The sequence below is a fragment of the Neofelis nebulosa genome, chromosome 5 (genome assembly GCF_028018385.1).
Source record: "Neofelis nebulosa isolate mNeoNeb1 chromosome 5, mNeoNeb1.pri, whole genome shotgun sequence".
Classification (NCBI taxonomy): domain Eukaryota; kingdom Metazoa; phylum Chordata; class Mammalia; order Carnivora; family Felidae; genus Neofelis; species Neofelis nebulosa.
The window spans coordinates 85,461,762-85,482,955 of record NC_080786.1 but is presented as its reverse complement, the minus strand read 5'-3'; the positions used below and the strand labels follow the sequence as shown (position 1 = coordinate 85,482,955).

The 21,194-nt window shown below is 49.9% G+C and overlaps 1 protein-coding gene and 1 long non-coding RNA gene across 2 annotated transcripts in view; both read right to left on the bottom strand.

Annotated features, from left to right (window-relative positions):
* The window catches only part of LOC131512361 (uncharacterized), a 52,716-nt gene that overhangs the window by 30,461 nt on the left and 1,061 nt on the right, over window positions 1-21,194 (bottom strand). The window lies entirely within an intron of this gene.
* FAM43A (family with sequence similarity 43 member A) lies at window positions 5,952-9,342 on the bottom strand. Its single transcript, XM_058730901.1, has one exon. It carries the CDS (start codon window positions 8,154-8,156, stop codon window positions 6,870-6,872), a length of 1,287 nt encoding a protein of 428 aa, XP_058586884.1. The 5' UTR covers window positions 8,157-9,342; the 3' UTR covers window positions 5,952-6,869.

Below are 21,194 nucleotides of genomic sequence, written 5' to 3'. Positions count from 1 at the left end.
AAATTGCAAACCTTACCACTTGCAGAAAAGAAGGGAACGCTGCACTTCACAGACACACAACTGGCCCATGGTACCAAGGAAGGGTGCTCCCCGTATGACTGTTGAGAGTTTCTGAAAGAGGGCAGTGTGGTGTCTTGGAAGGAGACTGGGGGAAAGTAGGAGCCTGAGTTCTAATCCTGGCTCTACTATCAGCTCCCTGTGACACGTGGACAAGTCCCTTCCCTTTCCTGGGCCCCAGTCTCCTCATCTGCCAAAGGAAGGGACTGAGCTGGAGGAGGAGTAGTGTTCTGTCTGGCTCTCAGACTTGCAGGGCTAAGGAGGGGAGGAGATCTTGGAGTGAGCCGGTGACCCCTTGAGTTGATTGTTGGCCAGTCCTGGAACAGAGGGGAGGGAGAATCCCCGAAAGGCAGCTAAGAAGAAATTGTCCTAGGAGAAGGATCTGGAATTGGGGTGGGTCCTGGAGCAGGAAGTAGCCTACCACAAGGGGGAGGTGGGGAAGCATGCCCCAGGTTATCAACTCCCTCTTATTCCCAGACTTGCTGCAAGTGGGTCCTGTTCTCCATTGTTAGGAGAGCAAACACTGATGCCAGGTGCCCTTATGGCCTTTGATCAGATGCCTGGGCTCTGCCAGGTTTCTCTTGACAGTGGCCGGGTTGCTTCCAAATGAACTTAACCCGAAAGACACAAGGAAAAGAGTAGAGGACTTGGATTCAGGAGACCTGAATTCTGGCCCCATCTTGCCGAGTGATCGATTTCAGGCAAGTCCTTTTATGATCCGTCACCTGGCCCTACTGGCCTTTAGATTCAATGTCAGTCCCCATTTTAGGACCCACTGTTGCCTCTAAGTTTTGGGGTAGTGAAAGGGCTGCCTCACAAGCAATCCCTGCTCTGCTTTAGCCAAGAAGACCTCCAAGTTAAACTCCAGTGGAGGGTCCAAGCCACAATGTGTCCTAAAGATGAGCCCTGTTTCCCAGAGCTCCAGATCAGGGGTTTCTTCTATTCTGAATCACTAGGGAATGGAGGAAGGCAGAAACACACTTGACCTTAACCTTTGCTCCTTCTTCAATTCAGGACATTAATGCTGAAAGTCTTGCTATCATATAATCGAACCTATCCACTTTACTCATGAGGATCCTGAGGCTAGTGGGGGGAAGTGACTTGAGTAGGTCAATGAGAAGGGATTCCAAGTCACTTCGAGGCCTGGATCTGAGGCTCTTCCTGCAGGCTTTCTGCTGTACCACATTATTTGGGCCTTCATTTGACTCAGATTAGAGGGATTGGGGCCATAACCTTGGGGCTGAGATGAGCAGGAATGGGACTCCAATTCCATCCAGAGCCAATTCCAAATAAACCATCCTTCTCCAAACCAGAACCACCCCTCCCTAGGAAGATCAGGGAAGTTCTAAGGAAAATCTTCGGTCAGTTGAACCCCAAACTTCCCTTTTTATAAACATATGTCCTTAAAAGCTTGACTCCTCTATCCAGGTAATAGCCTTGAGCTTTATCAGACCTATTCTCCTAGCCTGAAGTAGAATCACTCCTTTCCTCCTTAGCATTTCCTGAGTAGTAACTAGGCACAAGGCTCTGTGCTGAGTTTGGTGAATCAGAGATGCCTAAAAACACATGCCTGTCCTTGGAGTATTCAGCCAACCAGGAAGGATACAGATGATTCATAATCGTGATGCAATGGGAAGAGCTCCCCCCCCCCGCCCCCACCAAACTAGACCTGCTCTTCTAGGGTGAGATCTTGCCAGACCCAATCTCAGAGTAGAAGCAAGAGGAAACCAGGTTCCTCTGTGGGCCACCACCCCACCCACCAGGAGCATTGTTGCCAGGAAGACATCACCCGCCCTCTCTACCTCCAGCATCATGCAGCTAGTAGATATTCATTCACACTTGGTGGCAGAAGGAGGCATGTTGATGAGTGGCATGGCAAATACTTATCCTCAAGCCTCTACCATGGATGGAATGTAGAGGTACAAAAGAAACGGGGAATCAAAGAAAAATTCAACAGCCAGTTTCTGCCATCCCAAAACCAAAACTCTGGTTATAAGCCATTAACACTGGAGGAGCATGAAAAGAGCACGGGTTTCAGAGTCTGGACCCCTGGTTCTTCATCCCTCCTGTGTAACCTTGGGCATGACTTCACCCCTCTATGGCTCAGTCTGTTCATCTGTAAGTGGGGGACAGGGCCAGAGCATGCCCAGGGACTGCAGGATTGGTGCTGACCGATGACTATGCGTTTGATTTGTCTGTCCCTTAAAGTTTGGGCTTTCTTCCCTTTTAGCTTTGATTTAAGGTCTGAGCTTGGCTTGTGGGCAGGGGGAGAAATGAAGACAGGATCAGGTGGGGAGCTGGGCAGTAGAAGAAGCCAGAGAGAAGTGATGCATTACAGGAGGAAATGACGCATTACAGGAGAGATGAAGAGGGGAAGCATCAGAGGACGCATCAGAAGGGCCACCCTCCATGCAGGTCAAAAACACGGACCATTGCTGGTGCCATTACACAGACCTAAAGAAGGGAAGGAATGGGTGCCAAGCTCCAGGGCCACCCAGTCATTCAAGCCACCAAAACAGTGGTTAGTCAGGGCTGCTCAAATTGGGTCACCTCAGAGCAGATGGGGGAGGGGGGGGGTTAGGGAGGGTGGCCTGGCTGGCCTCAGGCACACTGTGGCCTGTGAACACTGATGAGCCAGCAGGAGCAGCAAAGGCCCCAGCGGACAATAAAGCCAGATCCAGATGTGGCCACGTGTGGATAAACCTGGTGTCCAGAGTACAGAGTGCCCTGGCCCGCGTGGCCTCCTGGCCCTCCTGGAGCCCTGAGTAGTCTCCCGCGTGTCAGATGTGGCTCCCAGGTGCCCGGTCCACACACACTCCCATCTCTGTCATGCATCGCTCGCCAGCAGATGCGAGGACCACTGATGCATACCACATGGAGGAAAGAGTTCTGCTTATTAGATTACTAAATCCTCCTAGAAACGAGGGCAACTTGCTCCTAATAGAATTTTTTACGTTTCTCGAGATCCTTGGTGACTCCTGTGAGGTTTTTCCATCTCCGGACTGGTGCCAGGGGTGGATTCTACCAGCCAGTCCTCTCTCCTTTCAGGAGCAGGGCCCTTGAAAGCAACTCTGTCCCTGGGAGGTAACCGTGCTTTCTTAGTATAACAGGCCCTTCTAATTTGTTTAAAATCTGTCCTGCTGACTGTGGGGGCAGTGGGGGGGACGTCTGCTTTCAGGAGGGGAGAGGACGCATGTGTGCAGAGTGGGTGTTCTCTGAAACTCTAATCGTTGAGAGGGTAGGTAATACTATTGTTTATTTTGCTGGGTCCTACCTCTCCCTCGCTCCCCATCAACACACAAAAGAAACCGTACAGATGAACAGGGGATGATGTTTTTGCAGTTGAATGTCTCCTCTGCGGACAATGCCATCCCGCAACGGAGGCTCTTGCCACCCGGAAGTCACTTCGTTTTTCTCCAGGTCAATGGTGCATTGTTGGACACCGAGGATTTCTTAGGCTGGGGAAGAATGTGCCAAGCGTCTCACTGCATTTAAAGTGCCGTCAGGTGACGCAAAGGAGAAAGGCGAGCCTCGCCTTGCCAGGAGGAAAGAGGCTAAATGTGGCGAGTCAACCACACCTCAGGTGCTCTCTGGGACATGCGTTTCATCTAAGTACTTGGTTTTGCTTTGGTCACAACCCTCTTTTCTCTCCGAGTGTCAGGAGCAAATTAGTGTTCAGTTTTTGTTTTCTGCATTCAAACTTCTCTTCTTACACTAGTGATATCATCCCTGGAAGACCGAGATGTAAGAAGAGGTGAATCATGTATCACCTTCGCATCTCTTCTAGAATTACATCAGCCAGAGTGCTGTGGGGTGCAGTGGGGATAAAAGCCAAAAAGTAGAGGGGAGGAAGGAGGGAAGGGGAGGGCACCCAGAGGGAGGGAGGGAGGGAGCCAGTTCTTTTGCAGTTTTCTTATTTTCTCCTTCCTCCTTCCTCAGCCCCTAACCCCCCTTCCCTATTTATAAATCAGACAAGTGGAAAAATTAGACTTTAAGGAGACAGTTGCCTTATATTTATTGACGGTGTTGGTTTAAAGGTCATTTCTCTGAACTTTCTGACCAGTCGCCATACCCCCATCAATCACAGGCAAAAGCCAACCCTAGCATTGTCACTAGCCACATAAATTGGTTAAGAATGAACACACACAGACCCTGTGCCACCACCAAGTATTAGCCATATGGTCTTCACCCTGTTTAATGTTGCATCTGGTTCAAAGAGCAGAGGGACTTGGCAATGTGTGAAAATAATTTGAAATGTGAAATCTAGTCATGCAGGATAGTGATGGGCCACACAAGCTGCCTGCCAGTCAGGTGAGAGCTGTATGGAAGGCACACTGTGAGCATCTGGGGAGGGTGGGATCTGACTTTCCTGACCTCTCTCCACCTGGGGGTTTTAAATGTCATGCAGTGATGTGCATCTGAGGTTTGTGGGGAGAGGGGTAGGGACTCAAGCGAACCAAAATATAACAGATTCAAAGGCCTGGACCTTATCCTGATGCCCTTAAGAAGTGATTCTGAGTGTCTTTTAGTTATTTTCCATCCACCCACCCCTTTCTTTTCATTTCTAAAGCTGATCTTATGCCTGAACCACTCCTGTCAATTAATAAGAAAGTCTTTCACCCTCCCTTCCTCTATGGTTTCAACAAATTCCACCCTCCTCAGGATCTCTGGGTCTAGCTGCTCAAGACAGAATTATGATTTGGGGCACCTGGGTGGCTCAGTCGGTTAAGCGTCCGACTTCGGTTCAGGTCATGATCTTGTGGTTCATGAGTTCAAGCCCCATGTCGGGCTCTGCACTGACAGCATGGAGCCTGGAGCCTGCTTCGGATTCTGTGTCTCCCTCTCTCTCTGCCCCTCTGTCTCAAAAATGAATAAAACATTAAAAAAAAGAGACATAATTATGATGAAAACAAAGCAGCGGCCTCAGGACAGCAGGGAAGGCCAAGAGTGGGATCCGTTTCTGCAACACAGGAAACAGAGCCCAAAGGGGCGAAGGGAAAACATAATTTGAGGAAGGCACAGTTTAGGCAGCTTCTTATTACAACTTCCAGCTGATCGGGTGTAGCCAAGCCAGAGACATCTGTTTGGAGTTTACAACAGAAACAAGCACACAGAAAGCCTGAAAAGCCGGAGACAAACACACACACAGCTCTGACAGTTCTTGTCTGCCTTGACCTCCACACCATTCCCCCTCTGGGTCACGCTGGGTTGTAGAAGGGAAGGAAATAGGTTCTTCCGCCGGCCTCCCCACCAGCCCCACCTGTGCCATGACTCATTCATGCCATGATCAGAACTTACCAACCTCCCTCCCTCTGTCCTTGATTTTCCTCCCAGGGAAAACAGTGACGATCCCACTCCTCACAGAGCCCCATGGACACTTTCTTCAGGTCTCCAGTCGATCTTTAAAGTCCCTTGAGCTGTTTGTAAAGGAATAGGTGACCCACAGAAGAAGGTGGTAAAACCTCAGAAGACCCTGAAAGTCACTCCGTCCCTAAATAACTTCACAAGTCTGGGAGCGAGGTCCAGAACCACCTTGCATCTCCAAGAATTAACTCAGAGAGACCAGAAAAGGCCCACACCCCCACAACTCACTGAGTGAAGAATACGGGAGGATACACTCAAGGAGAAGGCCAGGGCTGTCACCAGCCATGGCACCCCCCATAGTGGAGGGCCACAAAGACCCCAGACTATCAAACAGTGGGTTCCCCTTCTCCAGTCACCTCCAAGCACTGCAAAGGCCGAACCCTGTCCTACCACACCATCCCAGAGATGGACAGACCCTCTGTCAGCCCAAGGGCCCAGGCATTTTCAGCAGACGCTCACCTGTTCTGTTACATTGTCCTCTTTATTCTCTCGCTGCTGGACGTGCAAACAGAACCAGAGCAGGGCTACTCTTAAAAAATAACAAAATGTTTTATACACATTTCTGTATGTACAACTGAACACTTTACATGTCCCTTTTGCACAGCAAAAGATATAAACATTTAGCTCTGAGAACACAGTTATGTACAAAAAAAAAATGTCAAAAATACTTCACAACAGTGCAAAATATTTTACACAGTATCATGGAGGGAGATCTTTTGAGCAGGAGTAAAGTGTGTGTTTTGAAAGGAAAACTCCTTTTTCAGATATTAGATGTCTTTAACTGTAAACAAAATGCAACTTTCTTTCATCCCCACCCCCCCAACACCCCTAAACAGTTATTTGAGGAATTTGGCAGAATTTCAAGGGTCTGAGTCTGAGGTAAACAACCCAAGCTCTCGCACCAAAAAGACTGGGGCAAGGAGGTGGCATTAGAGCCTCAAACATTGTGAGAGCAGATTTTTTTTTTTTTTAATGACATGTCAAGGACAGCGCTAGGCGGCTCCCAGTTACTGTTATTCCGGCGGGTCGGTGGGGTGGAGAGGAAATTAACCCCTCCTCCTCAGGCCCCAGCTGCCCCACAAACAGGAAACTGGCCTGCAGGCACCTCTTGCCTGTGGGACTGCTAACCAGCGGGCCAGCTAACAAGCGGGCCCTTCCCTCACCCCTGCCTCTCTCTCCTTCCGTGCAGGGTTTGCCCCCTCGCATGTCTCCACCCACACACAACCTCGGCCCTCTTCACCTCTTCAAACAGAGCCAAATGTGCCGAAGGAGAGGGGCAGGGTAACTCTGGGCCTCAAGTGTCCCATTTCCCCGCTTCTGGGGAGGGGGGGCGATGGGATGGGGGAGGGAGGGAGGAGAACTGCGGGTAAGGAGGTTGTCGAAAAGACCCGTGGGGAGTCACGGTGGGGCGCTAGGGGCACGCGCAGGAGGCTGCTGGGATCTCAGCCCTAGTGGGGCTCCTCTGGGCCCGCGCTGTCGTCAGGGCCCGACCGGTCCCCGGCGGTGGCCGAGGAGGCGTCCAGGCCCCCACCTTCGATGGAGCTCTCGCTGCCGGTGCTCTCGCCGGACAGCAGGCGCGTCACCCGCAAGTCGGCCTGCAGGCTGCGCACGTCGTTGCCGAAGCTGAGCTCGCCAAGGTCGTTAATAAGCTGCGACAGCTCGGCCTTCACGTCAGAGGCGCTGCCCAGCAGCAGAGGCGGCGGCCCAGCCCCGGGGCCCACCGAGTCCCCGCCACCCCCTAGCGCCTCCTCGCGGCCACTCTCCAGCGTGTCCAGCAAGTCCCCGCATTCCAAGTGCATGGCCACCACCAGCGCCCGCTGCGCCTCGGCCTCTTCCGCTGCCGGGTCCTCCTCCCCAGCACGGTCCTCTTCCTCCTCCTCCTCCTCCTCCTCCTCCTCCAGGCAGCCCTCGGTGTGCTCCTCTTCCTCTTCTTCCTGCAGCTCCTGCTCCTGCTGTTCGCCGAGCAAGTCCTCGGTGATGGAGCCTAGCTTGGGCGCGCTGCGGCTGCGTTCCACCGGCGGCTTGTAGCAGCAGGGTCCGTGCAGGAGCAGCTTGCGCAGCGGCACTAGCGGGATGGTGTGCGCGCCCACCAGCTCCTGCTGCTGGTGACGCGCATCGTCCCGCCGCTTGAGCCTTTTAAATTCCGCGAGTGCGTTGGCCGACGTCTGGTAGAGCAGCAGGGCCATGGCCTGCGCTTTCTCGGGCTTGGACACCAGCACCGCGTGGCAGCGCAGCATTACCGCCTTGTGCTTGAGCTCGTGCCGGTATACCCAGGCGAAGACCTTGGGCAGCCGAGCGTCCGCCACGCAATAGGTAACGCGGTGCAGCAGGTAGAGGTGGCCCGGGCGGCGCAGTGCGCGCTCCTCGGCGTGCACCATGCGGATGCCCTGCGCACTCACAGTCAGCTTCATCTTGGTGCCCTGACGGCCCGCCTCGCTCTTGCTCCAGATCTTGCCCACCGCTAGGTCAGTGCAGCCGTCGCCGCGCGCCTGGATGGTGGTGGCATTGCCCAGGTAGAGCACGGTGTAAGTGGGGTCCTCGCTGGTGATGTGCAGCTTCTTGCGCTTGGAGCGGAACATGCTGCCCACCCGGCTGAGCGCGCCTTCGGGGCACGCCCGCGCCAGCGAGCTGAGAGCGGAGTAGTGCAGGCTCACCGCGTAGCCCTTGGGCTTGGACGCCTGCCGTGGCGGCGCCTCGGCCAGCAGCTCGAACTTGTGCTTCTTCCACGGCAGCATCTCCGGAGGGCGCCCCCGCGCAGCTGGGCGGCGGCGGCGGAGCGCCGGGTGCGAGCCCAGCTGAGCTACCCGCCCCGGCCGGGCTCGGCCCGGGCAAGACAGAAAAATAAAACTCTGCTGAGAGTGGCCCAGTGGTAGAGAAGTGGGTAGAGAGTAGAATGCTCGGGGACCCCAACGAAGAGGGTATGGGTAAAAATTTTTAATGGAAAGAAAATATTCAGCTGCGAGGGGCGGGGGGTGGGGGAGCGCGCACAGATTTACCCCAGCTCGGGCAAGGACCAGGACTAAGAGTCTTAGGCAAGCAAAAGGAAAGACGGAATGAGAGTAGAACGGGAAAAAGATGCGCGCGTGCAAAGAGAGGGGACCCCGGCCAAAGCAGCCGGGACGGGGCGAGAATATGCAGGAACTCCTGGGCGAACGTGGAACTCCCCCGCGCGCTCTCGCTCGCTCTCTCTCTCTCTCTCTCTCACACACACACACACACACACACACACACTCCCCTGGGCTGAGACTAGAAGCTGCGGAAACTGGATGGCGAGTGTGCCCAGGGGCCAGTGCTCCCCCACCCCAAGGAGTGCGGAAGACCGAGAGTCCCTCGACTGGGCTGGTCCCAGAATCAGCTGCTTGCCCCAAGTGCAGTCAGACGCTACTCCCGCTGGCCGCGGTGGGCCCGGCGCAGCACTCCGGCTGTGGCTCACTGCATCTTCGCTCCGGCCGGACGCGGGGTACTCGGGCTCGGCCGGCTCACTGTCCCGGCTGGCTCGACCCGGGCAGCACGGGGCGCCGAGGGCGGCGCGCGCGCATGGTCGGCTCTGGGGACGGTCGCTACCTCATTTCTTCCCTCCGGGGGTGTCCGACTCCGCTCCCGAGGTCCCCTCGGACTGCTGTCCGCCCGTGCGGCGTGCCCGTCCCGTGCTGCGAGCGGTGTCCGGCTGGCCAGCCTCACATCCTTGCAGTCTGGGAGGAAGATCTCGGGTAAATATAGGCCGGCGCGAACCATTCGGCGCGCGGGGACAGGGGAGGAGCAGAGAAGAGGATGCGTTTCGGGCTCGGACGCCCGGCGGGTTCCTGGTCTCTTAAAGGGACCTGGCTGCAGCCATTTGCCAAGGGAAAGGGGAAACCGGTCCAATCCCGCAATTACATCTCAAGTTTACCATCTCATTTATCTGTAGATATCGCCAAGACCTGGGGTTACCCCTCGGGAAAAGCAACTTGTATTCTGGCACTCCACCCCCAGGCTGAATTGCAACTCACTAAATAAACCTATGTCTACATCGAAACTTCTGGGGGAAGTGGTGGAAGGTGGAATTTAGAGTAATTTACTACGCAAAAAAGTTGGGGAAATAGTGGTTCTTTCCTTGTGTGGTAGCTCTCTGAGAATGACTGGGTGCTGTTTAATATTATATTTTTTTCACAATTTTATTTCGTTAAAGGAAATAGAAGCAAAGAAAACACTGAGACTTTTACTATTTGGAGCTCTTTCTGCACAGGCAAGCAGATAGTGAAAAACAAGATTGAACATAATGGGGTGGCTGGAGTGAACAATATGGTATATAGTGCATAAATAAAGTGCTTCCTGATCCCAATCCCTTGCAGTGGCCGCTCTTGCTCTCAGGCCTCAGAGGAGAGCTGCTTTCTGAGCTCTATACAATTTCTAAGTATGCTTATGTGTGTGGTTAGAACTCACTTTACTTTGGTGGGCCGGTCATTCAGTTTTATTACATCATTGACACAATTTGGATGAGAATTCCTAGTAAAAATTCAAATGACATTTTCTATTTCAGCATCTGATAACCAGGCACCCTCCACAAAGAATGACATTCACATTATTATGCTTTTCTCTTGTGCCACCCAAACAGTGTAGTGTTAATCATCTGACCAGCTTGGCCCTTGGCTTGTAACTCATTTCTGGGCCCTCAAGAAAACCTGCTTGCCTCCATGGTCTGCTCAGTCAAAGCCAAAAAAAACCTTTAGGCTGGAATGTGTGATAAATGTCCAGACTGGTCCTGCATCTAACTCCCAAGTTGGTCCTGGAAGAGGACAGTGGACCCTCTTACCCCACAGGCCCAATCCACTGGGGATCTCAGATGTCTCTGGCTTCCATGTCAACACTGCTGATTTCAGAGCCACTGTAGCCCCTCCTGGAAATACTCTGGAGCTACCTTTGTTAACTTTTAACTTTTCTTTGAATTCTAACCCAATTTTCTCAGAGTCATTGGTGCTGAGTTTCAATGTAACTTTTCCGAGTACTTTTTGCTGCCAAGCCCTTAGCTGGGAACAGACCCAGGTCCTGTCTCCAAGAAGCTCCCAGTCCAATAAAGGATGTAAAAATTCCACCCAGCTCTGGGCTTCCACTGAAACTGTGAGAGCACCCTGTATCCCCCAGTGCCTAGTACAAATAGGCACTACTTGATCATTGACCTAATGAATGAGACATACATATGAGCCAGAAGGCAGAGCGGGCTAAATGCCCTGAGAAAGACTCAAAGTACTATGAGAAGCCGGAAGAAGAGAAGGTTTGTTATGAGTAGAAAAATCAGAAAAGGCTCCACAGAAGGTGGTGTTTGAAGAATGAACAGGATTGCTCCAAGCAGGGAAAAGTTGAAGGGCTTTCTGGATATAGAGGACAGTGAAATTACAGAACATGAAAATGCATGCACATGGGCAGATTGGGATGGAGTTTAATGATTATAACAGTGAGTAAAGAAAGTTTCCTGATCCTGCTTTTGGGGCCCTCCTAGTCTCTGAGGGATGGAATGGCTTTTTCATGGCTGACTCGCCCCAGGGTGTCATTAGACCAGAGCTGTGATGCCTTACTCCTCAGCTATATTAATGGGCTAAGGGAGGGATACCAGGCCTGGTGCTGGAATGAACCAGTTAGGACTATAATAAGCCATTTAAGCCAAGGTTAATTCCTCTTCTGCTCAAAGTTCTGGAATATCTTGCAGTGGCAATGAAGTACACTGTATGTGCTCCAAACCAAAAATTCCGGTAAAAACACACCAAATTAACCTGGATTAAGTGACCTTTAGCTGGTCCATAATCTCGAAGCCTAAACTCTGAAATAGTAGATGTCATGTTCAAGCAGATAACGCTTCCAGGTTGCTCGGAGGTCCAAGGGTCAGATGGGTTTAGGGAGGACAAGGAAGGACCAGCGGTGGGGTCTAAGGCTTGTCTCATCTCCTGCAAGGGGCCCACTGGGAGTCACATGTTAGCAGGGAGACCAGTGTGGCCCAATGAGGGGAAGGATCCCACTGGCAGGCCAGGCTTTTCAGAGGCAGCTAGAGCATCGGTTCTGGGCAGAGCTGCTCCTGCAGACTGGTCTCTGCCACACCTGGGCCGCCTTCTTAATAAGTTTGTTTTCAGCCTCGAGAGGACAGAAAGGTTCTAGGCAAACGTGAACACTCTGAGGTGTGAGTCACACTCGGTGCTGGTGCTCACAGACCCAGGAGGAGAAGGACCAGGCTGTCTCTTGCCCGTCTGGGCGTGGGCCAGCCTCTGGGGCCCGCCTCACCTTGTGAAGAAGCTGGCTACCCCCTCAGAAAGCACAGGTCACAACAGAGGCTGGGGGCTGGGTTTCTTCAGCGGGGAAAGCTGGTGGCACCATTTATGAGCCCACACCACAGCTCTGAGACACAGGGCAGCTCCAGAAGCAAACATTAGCAGAGTCGGTTGGGAAACAGGTCAGAAACTACATCAGACCACAGACTGTACTGTTTTTGTGTGATGCTGCCCCATCTACTGGTACCAGGCAGAAGTGCCACTCGGTGGGATGGTTTCTCATAGAACCGGATAAGGCAGTGGTTGAATCAACACATGGCCAAGTCAGAGCTGGAAAGAAACCTGGCCTCTAATTTGACATCTGACAGTCAGACTTTGAGCTCATAGAAAGCTTTCAGGCTGGTTTTCTCCCACCTTAATTCTTACGTAATGATCCGCCCTCTCGGTTCTCCTCCCCTAACATCCCCCTAAATGAATGCTGGCTTCAGAGACAGCAAATGACTCACTCATCTGGGAGCCTCCAAGTCATTCAACAAACATTTGTTGACAGTCTATGGTGGATGTGATGTATTTGCTAGGGATATTGCATTAAAGAAGACAAACAAGTCTTTGCCCTTATGGGATTTATATCCTACAGGGAGGCAGATAATAAGCAAACAAATAATAAAATATCAAACAGTGATAAGTCTCAGTGCAAAAAAAAAAAAACACCCAGCAGTGTTAGGAGCAGACAGTGATTGGTTTCAGACAGCATGGCCAGGGAAGGTGTCTCTGGGCAGAGATCTCAACGAGATGGAGTCAGCTATGCAGGAACATTCTAGCCTGTGTTGACCAATAAGGCAGTCCCAAGCCACATGTGGCTACTGAGCACTTGAAATGTAGTTGGTCCAAATTGAAATGTGATGCAGATATGAAATACACACTGGGTTTTGAAGACTTAGGAAAAAAATAATATAAAATATCTCAATAATTGTATAGTAATTATATATTGAATGTTAATATTTTAGCTTGGTTGAGTTAAATACAATATATAGTTAAAATTAATTTTGGGGGCACCTGCATGGCTCAGTTGGTTAAGCGTCTGACTTCAGCTCAGGTCACAATCTCGTGGTTTGTGAGTTTGGGCCCTGCGCCGGGCTCTGTGCTGACAGCTCAGAGCCTGGAGCCTGCTTCAGATTTGTGTCTCCCTCTCTCTCTCTCTCTCTGCCCCTCCCCCGCTCGTACTTGGTCTCTCTCTCTTTCTCTCTCTCTCTCTCAAAAATAAATAAAACATCAAAAAAAAATTTAATAAAATTAAATTAATTTTGCCTGTTTCCTTTTACCTCTTTAATGTGGGTACTAGAACACTTACAACTATGTATCTGGATGGCATTGTGCTAAGCTGATGTGCAGGCCTGAAGGTGGGGATGAGCTCAGCAGGTTGAAGGATCCTCCAGTTTCAAAAATCCTACTGTGTGATTACAGCCTCTGACTCTTAAGCCCTCCTCATTTCTGACTCTTATTATATCAATTCTTTAACCTCCTCAAGACCTCCAGGATCTACAAGAGCATTCCTCACATAGTGGACTCACCCACTAGCTGCACCAGAATCCCCTGGGCCAATTTCTGGCTCCCTTAAATCAGAATCTCTGCTTAAACTCCTCTGTGATCGAATACATACTAAAGTTTGGAGAACCCTGCCCTGGCCCACTTCATTTCTCCCACTATCAGCTCCTTCGTGGCTTCTTATCCTCCCTTCGCCCCCTTGTAAGTGTCCTTCAAAGTGAAAGCAGAGGACTCAAAACCTTTATGCTAAGTGAAAGAAGCCAGACAGAAGAGGTGATATATTGAAGGAGTTCATTTATATGAACTATAGGGAATTAGGTGAATCCATAGTGACAGAACACAGATTGGTGTTTGCCAGAGGCTGGGGAGAGAGAAGAATAGGGAACGACTGTTTAATGGATATGGGGCTTCCTTCTGGGGTGATGAAAATGTTTTGGAACTACATGAGGTAGTGGTTGCACAACGTTGTGAACGCCCTAAGTATCACTTAATTGTTGACCTTAAAATGGTTAATCTTATGGTATATGCATCTCATCTCCATTTTTCTTTTCTTTTTTTTACAGCAGAGAGAGGATCAGAGTGATGTGTTGTGATGTGAGAAGGACCCACCCCTCCCTTGCTGGCTTTGAAGATGGAGGGAGGGGCCACAAGCCAAAGAGTGCAGGCAGCCTCTAGAAACTGGAAAAGGCCAGGACAAATCCTGCCCTAGAGCTTCCACAAAGGAGAGCCTATGACACCTCGGTTCCAGCCTGATGAGACCTGCACTGGAGTTCTAGCCTGTAGAATTAGAAGTCCATGTTGATTTACACCAAGTTTATGGTTAATCTGTTACAGTAGCGATACACCTCCCAGCCCGCCATCTCTTCTCTTATCCTGATTCCGTTTCCTCCCCCGGTCTCCTCAGTGGGCACCCTCTGGCCTCACCACTCTTCCAAAGCTGCCCACTCCCCACCAGAGCCAAGCACAGCACCCGTAGCTTTCTCAAGAAAACCATGGCAGTCAGGGCAATGTTAACCACGCGCCAGTCCCAACTAACCTGCTCACTGAGCGCATCCACACCTTCTCCTGCCCCTTTTCCCCAGGCTCGAAAGTCTCTCTTGAGACCTGTCCCCCTCAAACCCACCCTTCACACTGACGCCGAACCACACATCTGACCTGGTGACCCTTCTCATTATAACCGTTCAGTGGCTTCCCACCAACCACACGTTGCGGCCTCAGCTTCTCAGCATAAGATGGGTATTTTCAGGTCTGGCACTTGCCCGCCTCATTCGCCACTTCTCCTGGCCTCCTTATTTCTGCTCCAGCCATGGAGGAGGGCCTGTGCTTCTCACCATGCTCACGAAGACAAAACTGTTTCTTGTCTTTGTGTCACTGCTTAAGTGATTCTAACAGGAACGACCTCCTCCTGTCCCCTCCCCTGGCTGATGCTTACTCATTTCTAAAGAGCCAGCTCAGCTACCATCTCATCCAGGAGAAGGGCCCGGCCTCCCTAACTCCTTCTTCACGCTCCTTATGTGTATCTCTACCTTTGTACTTGCTTTATCGTAATTTATTGTCTTTAACTCTGCCTCCTGTACTGGACCATGAGCTCTGGGAAGGCAGCAACTATATTTGATTCATCCTCCTGTCCTCAGTTCCAAGCACAATGCCTGCCTCCAAGTCAGTATGTAGAATGAACAAACATTAACCGCGTGTTTATTTTCACAGCAATCGGACTATCATATGCACAGGCTGTCAGAGCTGGAAGGGCCCTTCAGGACGATCTAGTCAACCCCCTCCCTGGGTTCACAGATGAGGAAACTGAGGTCCTGAGAGTGCATATACATGGCTATGCTGTTATTTAGCAGTGAAGCCAAGATTAGGACCCACGTGGCCTGAATCTCAATTCAGGGCACTTTCCTTTGGCTAAACATAAAGCTGGAGACTTTAAATACACAAGTGTATAGAACACATGTCCTGCTACTCTCCTCTTCTCTGAAGGGCTATGTTTTGGGGGCTCATGGCTTCATTTGGTAGACTGGGCAGGTGCAGCTCTCACCAACCAAACACTTCTCCCTGTGACTTGACTAAGCTGCTGCTCACTGGACCCCTTAATGGAAAGTCCCCTTGTTACTGGCTGTCACTGCCACCAAAGAGGTTAAAGTCAAGCAAGACTGTCATGGGATCTACACAGTGAGACTTTGGTCTCTCTAGCGGTCAAGATCACGCCCAGGTCCAGGAGAGTCTGGTGGCCCATTGGGCTCCTCCGCTCTGCCCAGTGGCCCTTAATCTCTCTGGGATTTTCACTTGGAAAACAATGAGAAATGTGGCAGTTCTTATTTTACAGAAAACAGCATAAAGAAGTACCGATGAAATTAAACGTGTATGTAAATGCTTGGAGGTTTTCACACTGAGAAAGGTTATTATGCAACCTGTGTTTTCCTTTGTCTCTTGTTTTTGAACTTCTCTCTGGGCATGTGAGCCTGGCACATCTTTAGCTAGGCTATGCAAATCAGCTGGCAAAGTGACAGCTATTCAGTCACAAATGTTAATGCACCGGCCTCTCCCCACTAGGTGCTGTGGAAATGCATACGGTCTCACCTTTAAGGAGCTTCTGAGTCCACTGATTCAGAAAGGTACTTTTGGTATGCTGTAGGAGGTGAAACATAGGTGCAAATAAGTGTGACCTGAACTTTGTTAACACAAAGTACTGGGGGCTCAGAGGAAAAGGTAACTTCTAGTGAGGGGGGAGGGGTGGAATGGGCTCCATGCTCCACTGAAAGACAGACAGGCAGGTTGCTTTGGGCAAAGACAGAAGACAGTCCAGAGGGAGAAAATGGCCCATGCAGAGGGTGGTTACTGCTGAGCTCTGAACGACTGGGCCCAAAGCAGGGAATTCAAGCATACTGAGCACCTACTATGTGTCAGACACTGTGCTAAATGCTTTGGATCCATCCAGATGTTTCATCCTCATAAGAGTGTTGTGAGGTCCATGATACGCTCTTCACTATACAGAGGAGAAGGACTGAGGCTGGGAGGAGTTAAGAAACTGGCCCAAGATCACCAAAGCCTGTGCTCTTGGTGTTCAAGTTGGCTCAGGGCAGGACTCTGGAGGGCCTTGAATGACACTGTCTCCCAAGCTGTGGTGAGTCACTGGGCATCTGAGCAGGGACTTGCTGTGATGACAACTGGAGCTTAGACACCCACATCCTAGCCCTGAGTCACAGAGGGTCCCAGATGCTGCCCCTGTCTGGGCCCTGGCCTCCCAGTAGGTAACCTAAGCAAGTTCCCTTCCAGTCCTGAGACTGCAGGAGGCTATATTGGTTTCCTAGAGCCGCCATAACAAATCACCGTATACAGGGGGGTGAAAACAACAGAAACTTTTCCTCTCACAGTTTTGGAGGCCAGAAGAAAGGAGCATCGTTCCTTGCCTCTTCTTAGCTTCAGGCAGCCGCAATCCGTGCATTCCTTCACTTACAGAATCTCTGCCTCCGTCTCATATGGCGCCCTCCCTCTGTGTTTTCTATGTGCCCGAATTTGTATCTTCTTATAAAAACACATGTTACTGCATTAGGATGCACCCTAATTCAGTATGACCTCATCTCCACTTAATTACATCCGTAAAGACCCTATTTCCAAATAAGGCCACATCCACAGGTATCTAGGGTTAGGACTGTAATCTATCTTTTTTTTTTTTTTTAATTTTTTTTAACGTTTATTTTTGAGACAGAGAGAGACAGAGCGTGAACAGGGGAGGGGCAGAGAGAGAGGGAGACACAGAATCCGAAACAGGCTCCAGGCTCTGAGCAGTCAGCACAGAGCCCGACGCGGGGCTCGAACTCACGGACCGTGAGATCATGACCTGAGCCGAAGTCGGACGCTTAACCAACCGAGCCACCCAGGCGCCCCTGTAATCTATCTTTTTGAGACACACCATTCAACTGAAAACAGAGGCCATGGCAGGGCATTTCAGGAGTGAGAGAGAAACAGTAGACAAGTAGATTTCTCTGAACTCTGGAGGTCCCTGTGGCACACGCTTGCCTTGAAGCCCCTCCTTTCATGGACTGCGTGCTTATGATGTTCGCCACCCAGACAAAACCCAGGCAGAAAAGCAAAGGCAAGAGAAAGAAGTCAAAAGAAGGGAAACCTTGAGCCTTTCTCACCGGTACCACCAGAGACAGGAACCAGATGGGTTTGTCCCCTCTGAAGTTGGAGGGAGGAGAAATCGGTAACCCCTGCATGGTTAGCTTAAAAACAGAAACCTAGGACCCTAACACTTTCCATTGTGATAATAGCATTTGTAACTGACGGACGATGGCTGAATTTGCTAGTTGATGGTTCACAGTACCCTCACACTCACGTGACAAGGAGGGCAGGACAGAGTCTTTTCTCAGAGCTACGTGGTGGAGGCACTGCCCCGCTACTGCCAGTCCAGGCACCCTTTCTTTTTTTTTTTTTTTTAAGTTTATGTATTCATTTTTGTGTGTGTGTGTGTGTGTGAGAGAGAGAGAATGGGGATGGAGCAGAAAGAGAGAGGGAGAGAGAGAATCCCAAGCAGGTTCCATGCCTTTAGCACAGAGCCCGACACAGGGCTCAAACTCACAAACCATGACCTGAGCCGAAATCAAGTCAGATGCTTAATTGACTGAGTCACCCAGTCAATTTCTGAGGCCATCGCTGTTGCCCTGTTATTTCAAATACCAGGGTGACATAGAGTAGTGTGAAGGGGAAGGGAAACTCTCAGGGTAAGAACTCTGTTAAGCACCTTAGTGGTCATCTATTCCAACCCCCATTTTGAAGCATGAACCTGCTTTAGAACATCCTGGCACTTGGTTATCCATCCTGTGCTCGAATACCCTTGGTAGCAGAGAGCTCACTGCCTTATAAAGCTGTCCACTCCATCTTTGAATCACCCCGATTGTCAGAAAGTTCAAACAAATTGAAACTAAAATTGCAACTTTGTATTTTCTACCCATTTGTTCTAGTTCTGCTCGCCTTGTGTCTACTCAGAGCCATCTTCTCTCCCTTCCCGATGACAGTCCTTCGCATAAACAGAAATGGCCCCCCCCACAGTCTTGGAGGCCCCTTTCCTGAGGCTAGTAACACTTCCTTCACCTTTTTCTCATTCCCTCACCATCCGAGTGGACATGCCAGCACTTCTTAGTGTACTTATCAAGTGATTTAAGGGGAGCGGTCACATTTAGAAACAAAAGTAAAATCCCAGTGGTCAGAAGGCCATCCTGGTAGAGTAGGGTCTAACTGGTGGTGTGGTTCATGGCTCCACCGTTGACCTGAGCAACTTAACTTTGGATGAATCCCTCTGCAGTCTGATAACCACCAAAATGTAAGCTCATGGGGGCAGGGTGTTTGTCCAGTGCTGACTCCCCAGAGCCTCATGATGAATGAATGAATGAATGAATGAATGGGGAAAACGTGGCACTTTCTATCTGCAGATTTTAGAGTTGGCTATTATTAATTCTATTTCTACTCTCCTATGTTGAGGAGTGAGTCACTTTGGTCTTTGCTTCAATTTATTGGGTCTCAATTTCTACAACTGAAAGTTCAGAAAAATAAAAGTTCCCTTTCTCACTTGACTGTTGTGAGGAAACAAAATAATTACAAAGTCATCTGTGAGTAAAAGACCCTGGATATCCTGCATAAAACAGTTTGGTAGAAAATTCACAGGTTCAAATATAGTAGAATCTTGCAGTATTTATCACCAAAGCAAAAGGTCTTTTATACTTTTCATTCCACGTGGAATGACTTGCACAAGCAGGCAATCAATGTTTGACTGAAGTGATTTAAGTTAATCACTGATAATGACCACAAATAAAAGGCTGCTAGATTATTGAAACTCACTCATGTGTAAGAATCCGCCCATTTTCAATGGAGATAAATCGAGAATGGCAGACAACCGGAGGGAGTTTTCCTTACTGAGTCAGTGACTGTGGAGACCGCCAGACTTCTATTTTCACAACTCTCAGCCTCATGCAAACCGCCTTCATGCCCTTCTGGAATGAGGTGCTGTAGAGAATGAGCGAGAGGGAGAAGCAGGGCAGCAAGCCTGCCTTGGAACAGGGTTTCTGCCACTGACACGTTTTTGGCCAAGGGGTGAAAATTAAAACCAGAAACCCACCCACTCTCCCTTCTCCCTCCCCGGACAGATGTGACACCCAGAGGCACAACAGTGCAGAGATGGAGAGTGGAGAGTCACTCTAAAATTTGTTCCTTGGGTGTGGGTTTCAGGGCTCGCGACTACATTGTTTAGCCACAGTAAATCAAGTGTTACGCAACACCGTCAACGAGGAACGCTCTCTGTTGCTATTTGGAAGCTGGCTATGAATCAAAATCAATGCAACCTCCTCCAGAGGTCAGCTGTTCAGAGAATCTTGGCTTCAACAGAAGAGCTCAGCTATGCGGGGAATCAGGAGAATCTGACCAGTTTTCAGGCACAGGCCTGGTGGATGAGCATTTCCACTGTCGTGACAGAGTGATGAGAGGAGTTTGGCTGGGTCGTGTGGTTCCCTGGTGTGTGTGGGAGGAACGGCTTCTTCAGTTGGCCGGCAGAGACCTGGGCTGATTCATCTTTGCAACACCCCTCCCTTGGTTTGCAGCCAGCGCCTTGCCCCACCCTCCACCACCACTATCATCACTCTCCACTTGATCTCACTTTGTTCCTCCAAGTCTGGACCCCGTACTCTTATCTCATCAGCACCCTCAATCCCCTTCCTCCTCCTTCTTCTCAATGAACTGGCCTCATAATCCCACAACATGGGTCAATTATACATGTGGACTATTACCTGCATCATCCAGTTGTTGGGGGGTGGTGGTTATTACCTGCTCAGCTTTATTACCTATTACCTGCTCAGCTGTGAAAAGTGGTACCCCACAAACTACCGGGCAATGATCTTTCAGCAGTATCTCATTTGCTGCCTCTGCAGGACTGGAATTATTATTATCCCCATTAAACATGTAAGAAAACTGAGGCTCGGGTCATTCTTTTTCAGTGGTAGATTTGAGAAATGTCTTGAGGGAAATATTAGAATTATTTATGCCTTACTTATTTGTCAGCCAAGAATAGCTGCTGCTATGATAATCTTACAATGCCAGTGTCTGACTCTCTACTAGTCTTGATTAAATGATCACTTTACTTGGTTAAGGTATTTTGGAGAAGAACGTGAGAAGAACGACAACAGGAACCCAAAGTGTTTGCTTTCACTGAATCTCTGGAGATGACAAAATCTGGAAAAGGAGACGAGGGAGAAATCCCAAGTTCCTGATTGAGTTCTAGTAATGAGATGGCAGGTTTCTTCATATCATCTACTGTTGTTATTAGAATGTAAAATCCAGGGCGCCTGGGTGGCTCAGTTGGTTAAGTGTCTGACTTCAGTTCAGGTCATGATCTCGTGGTCCATGGATTTGAGCCCCGCGTCGGGCTCCATGCTGACAGCTTGGACCCTGGAGCCTGCTTCAGATTCTGTGTCTCCCTCTCTCTCTCTGCCCCTCCTCCACTCACCCTCTGTCTCTCTCTTAAAAATAAATAAACATTAAAAAAAATTTTTAAAAAAGAATGTAAAATCCATGTAATCCTGCTTTATGAGTTAGTTTTATCTTTCACCACTCAGCTTCAAGAGAATTCCAGGAACTGTCTGCTAATTCTCCTCCATGGATCTTTCCCATAACTTACTTCTAGAGATTATGTTCAAGTTCTTTAAAGATATACCGTTTCTACGCTAGGAAATGGGAGAAACCATGTTCTGATGCATTCATTCACTCATCTGTGGGCACTGACTTCCTGAAGTCAACTACTACATGGCTTTTCAGCGATCCTTTGGTTGTTACCCAAAGTTCACTTCAATTCAGTATGGGTCAGCAGTGAGGTGTAGCACACGTGGGCTGGGAATCCAAAGATGGGTGGGCGGTATGGTCCCAGCTTTGCATGCCCCTAACTTACTGTGATTGACTTTTTAGACGGTTCAGCGCCTTCATGTGAACAGGAAGGGAGTGGACTTC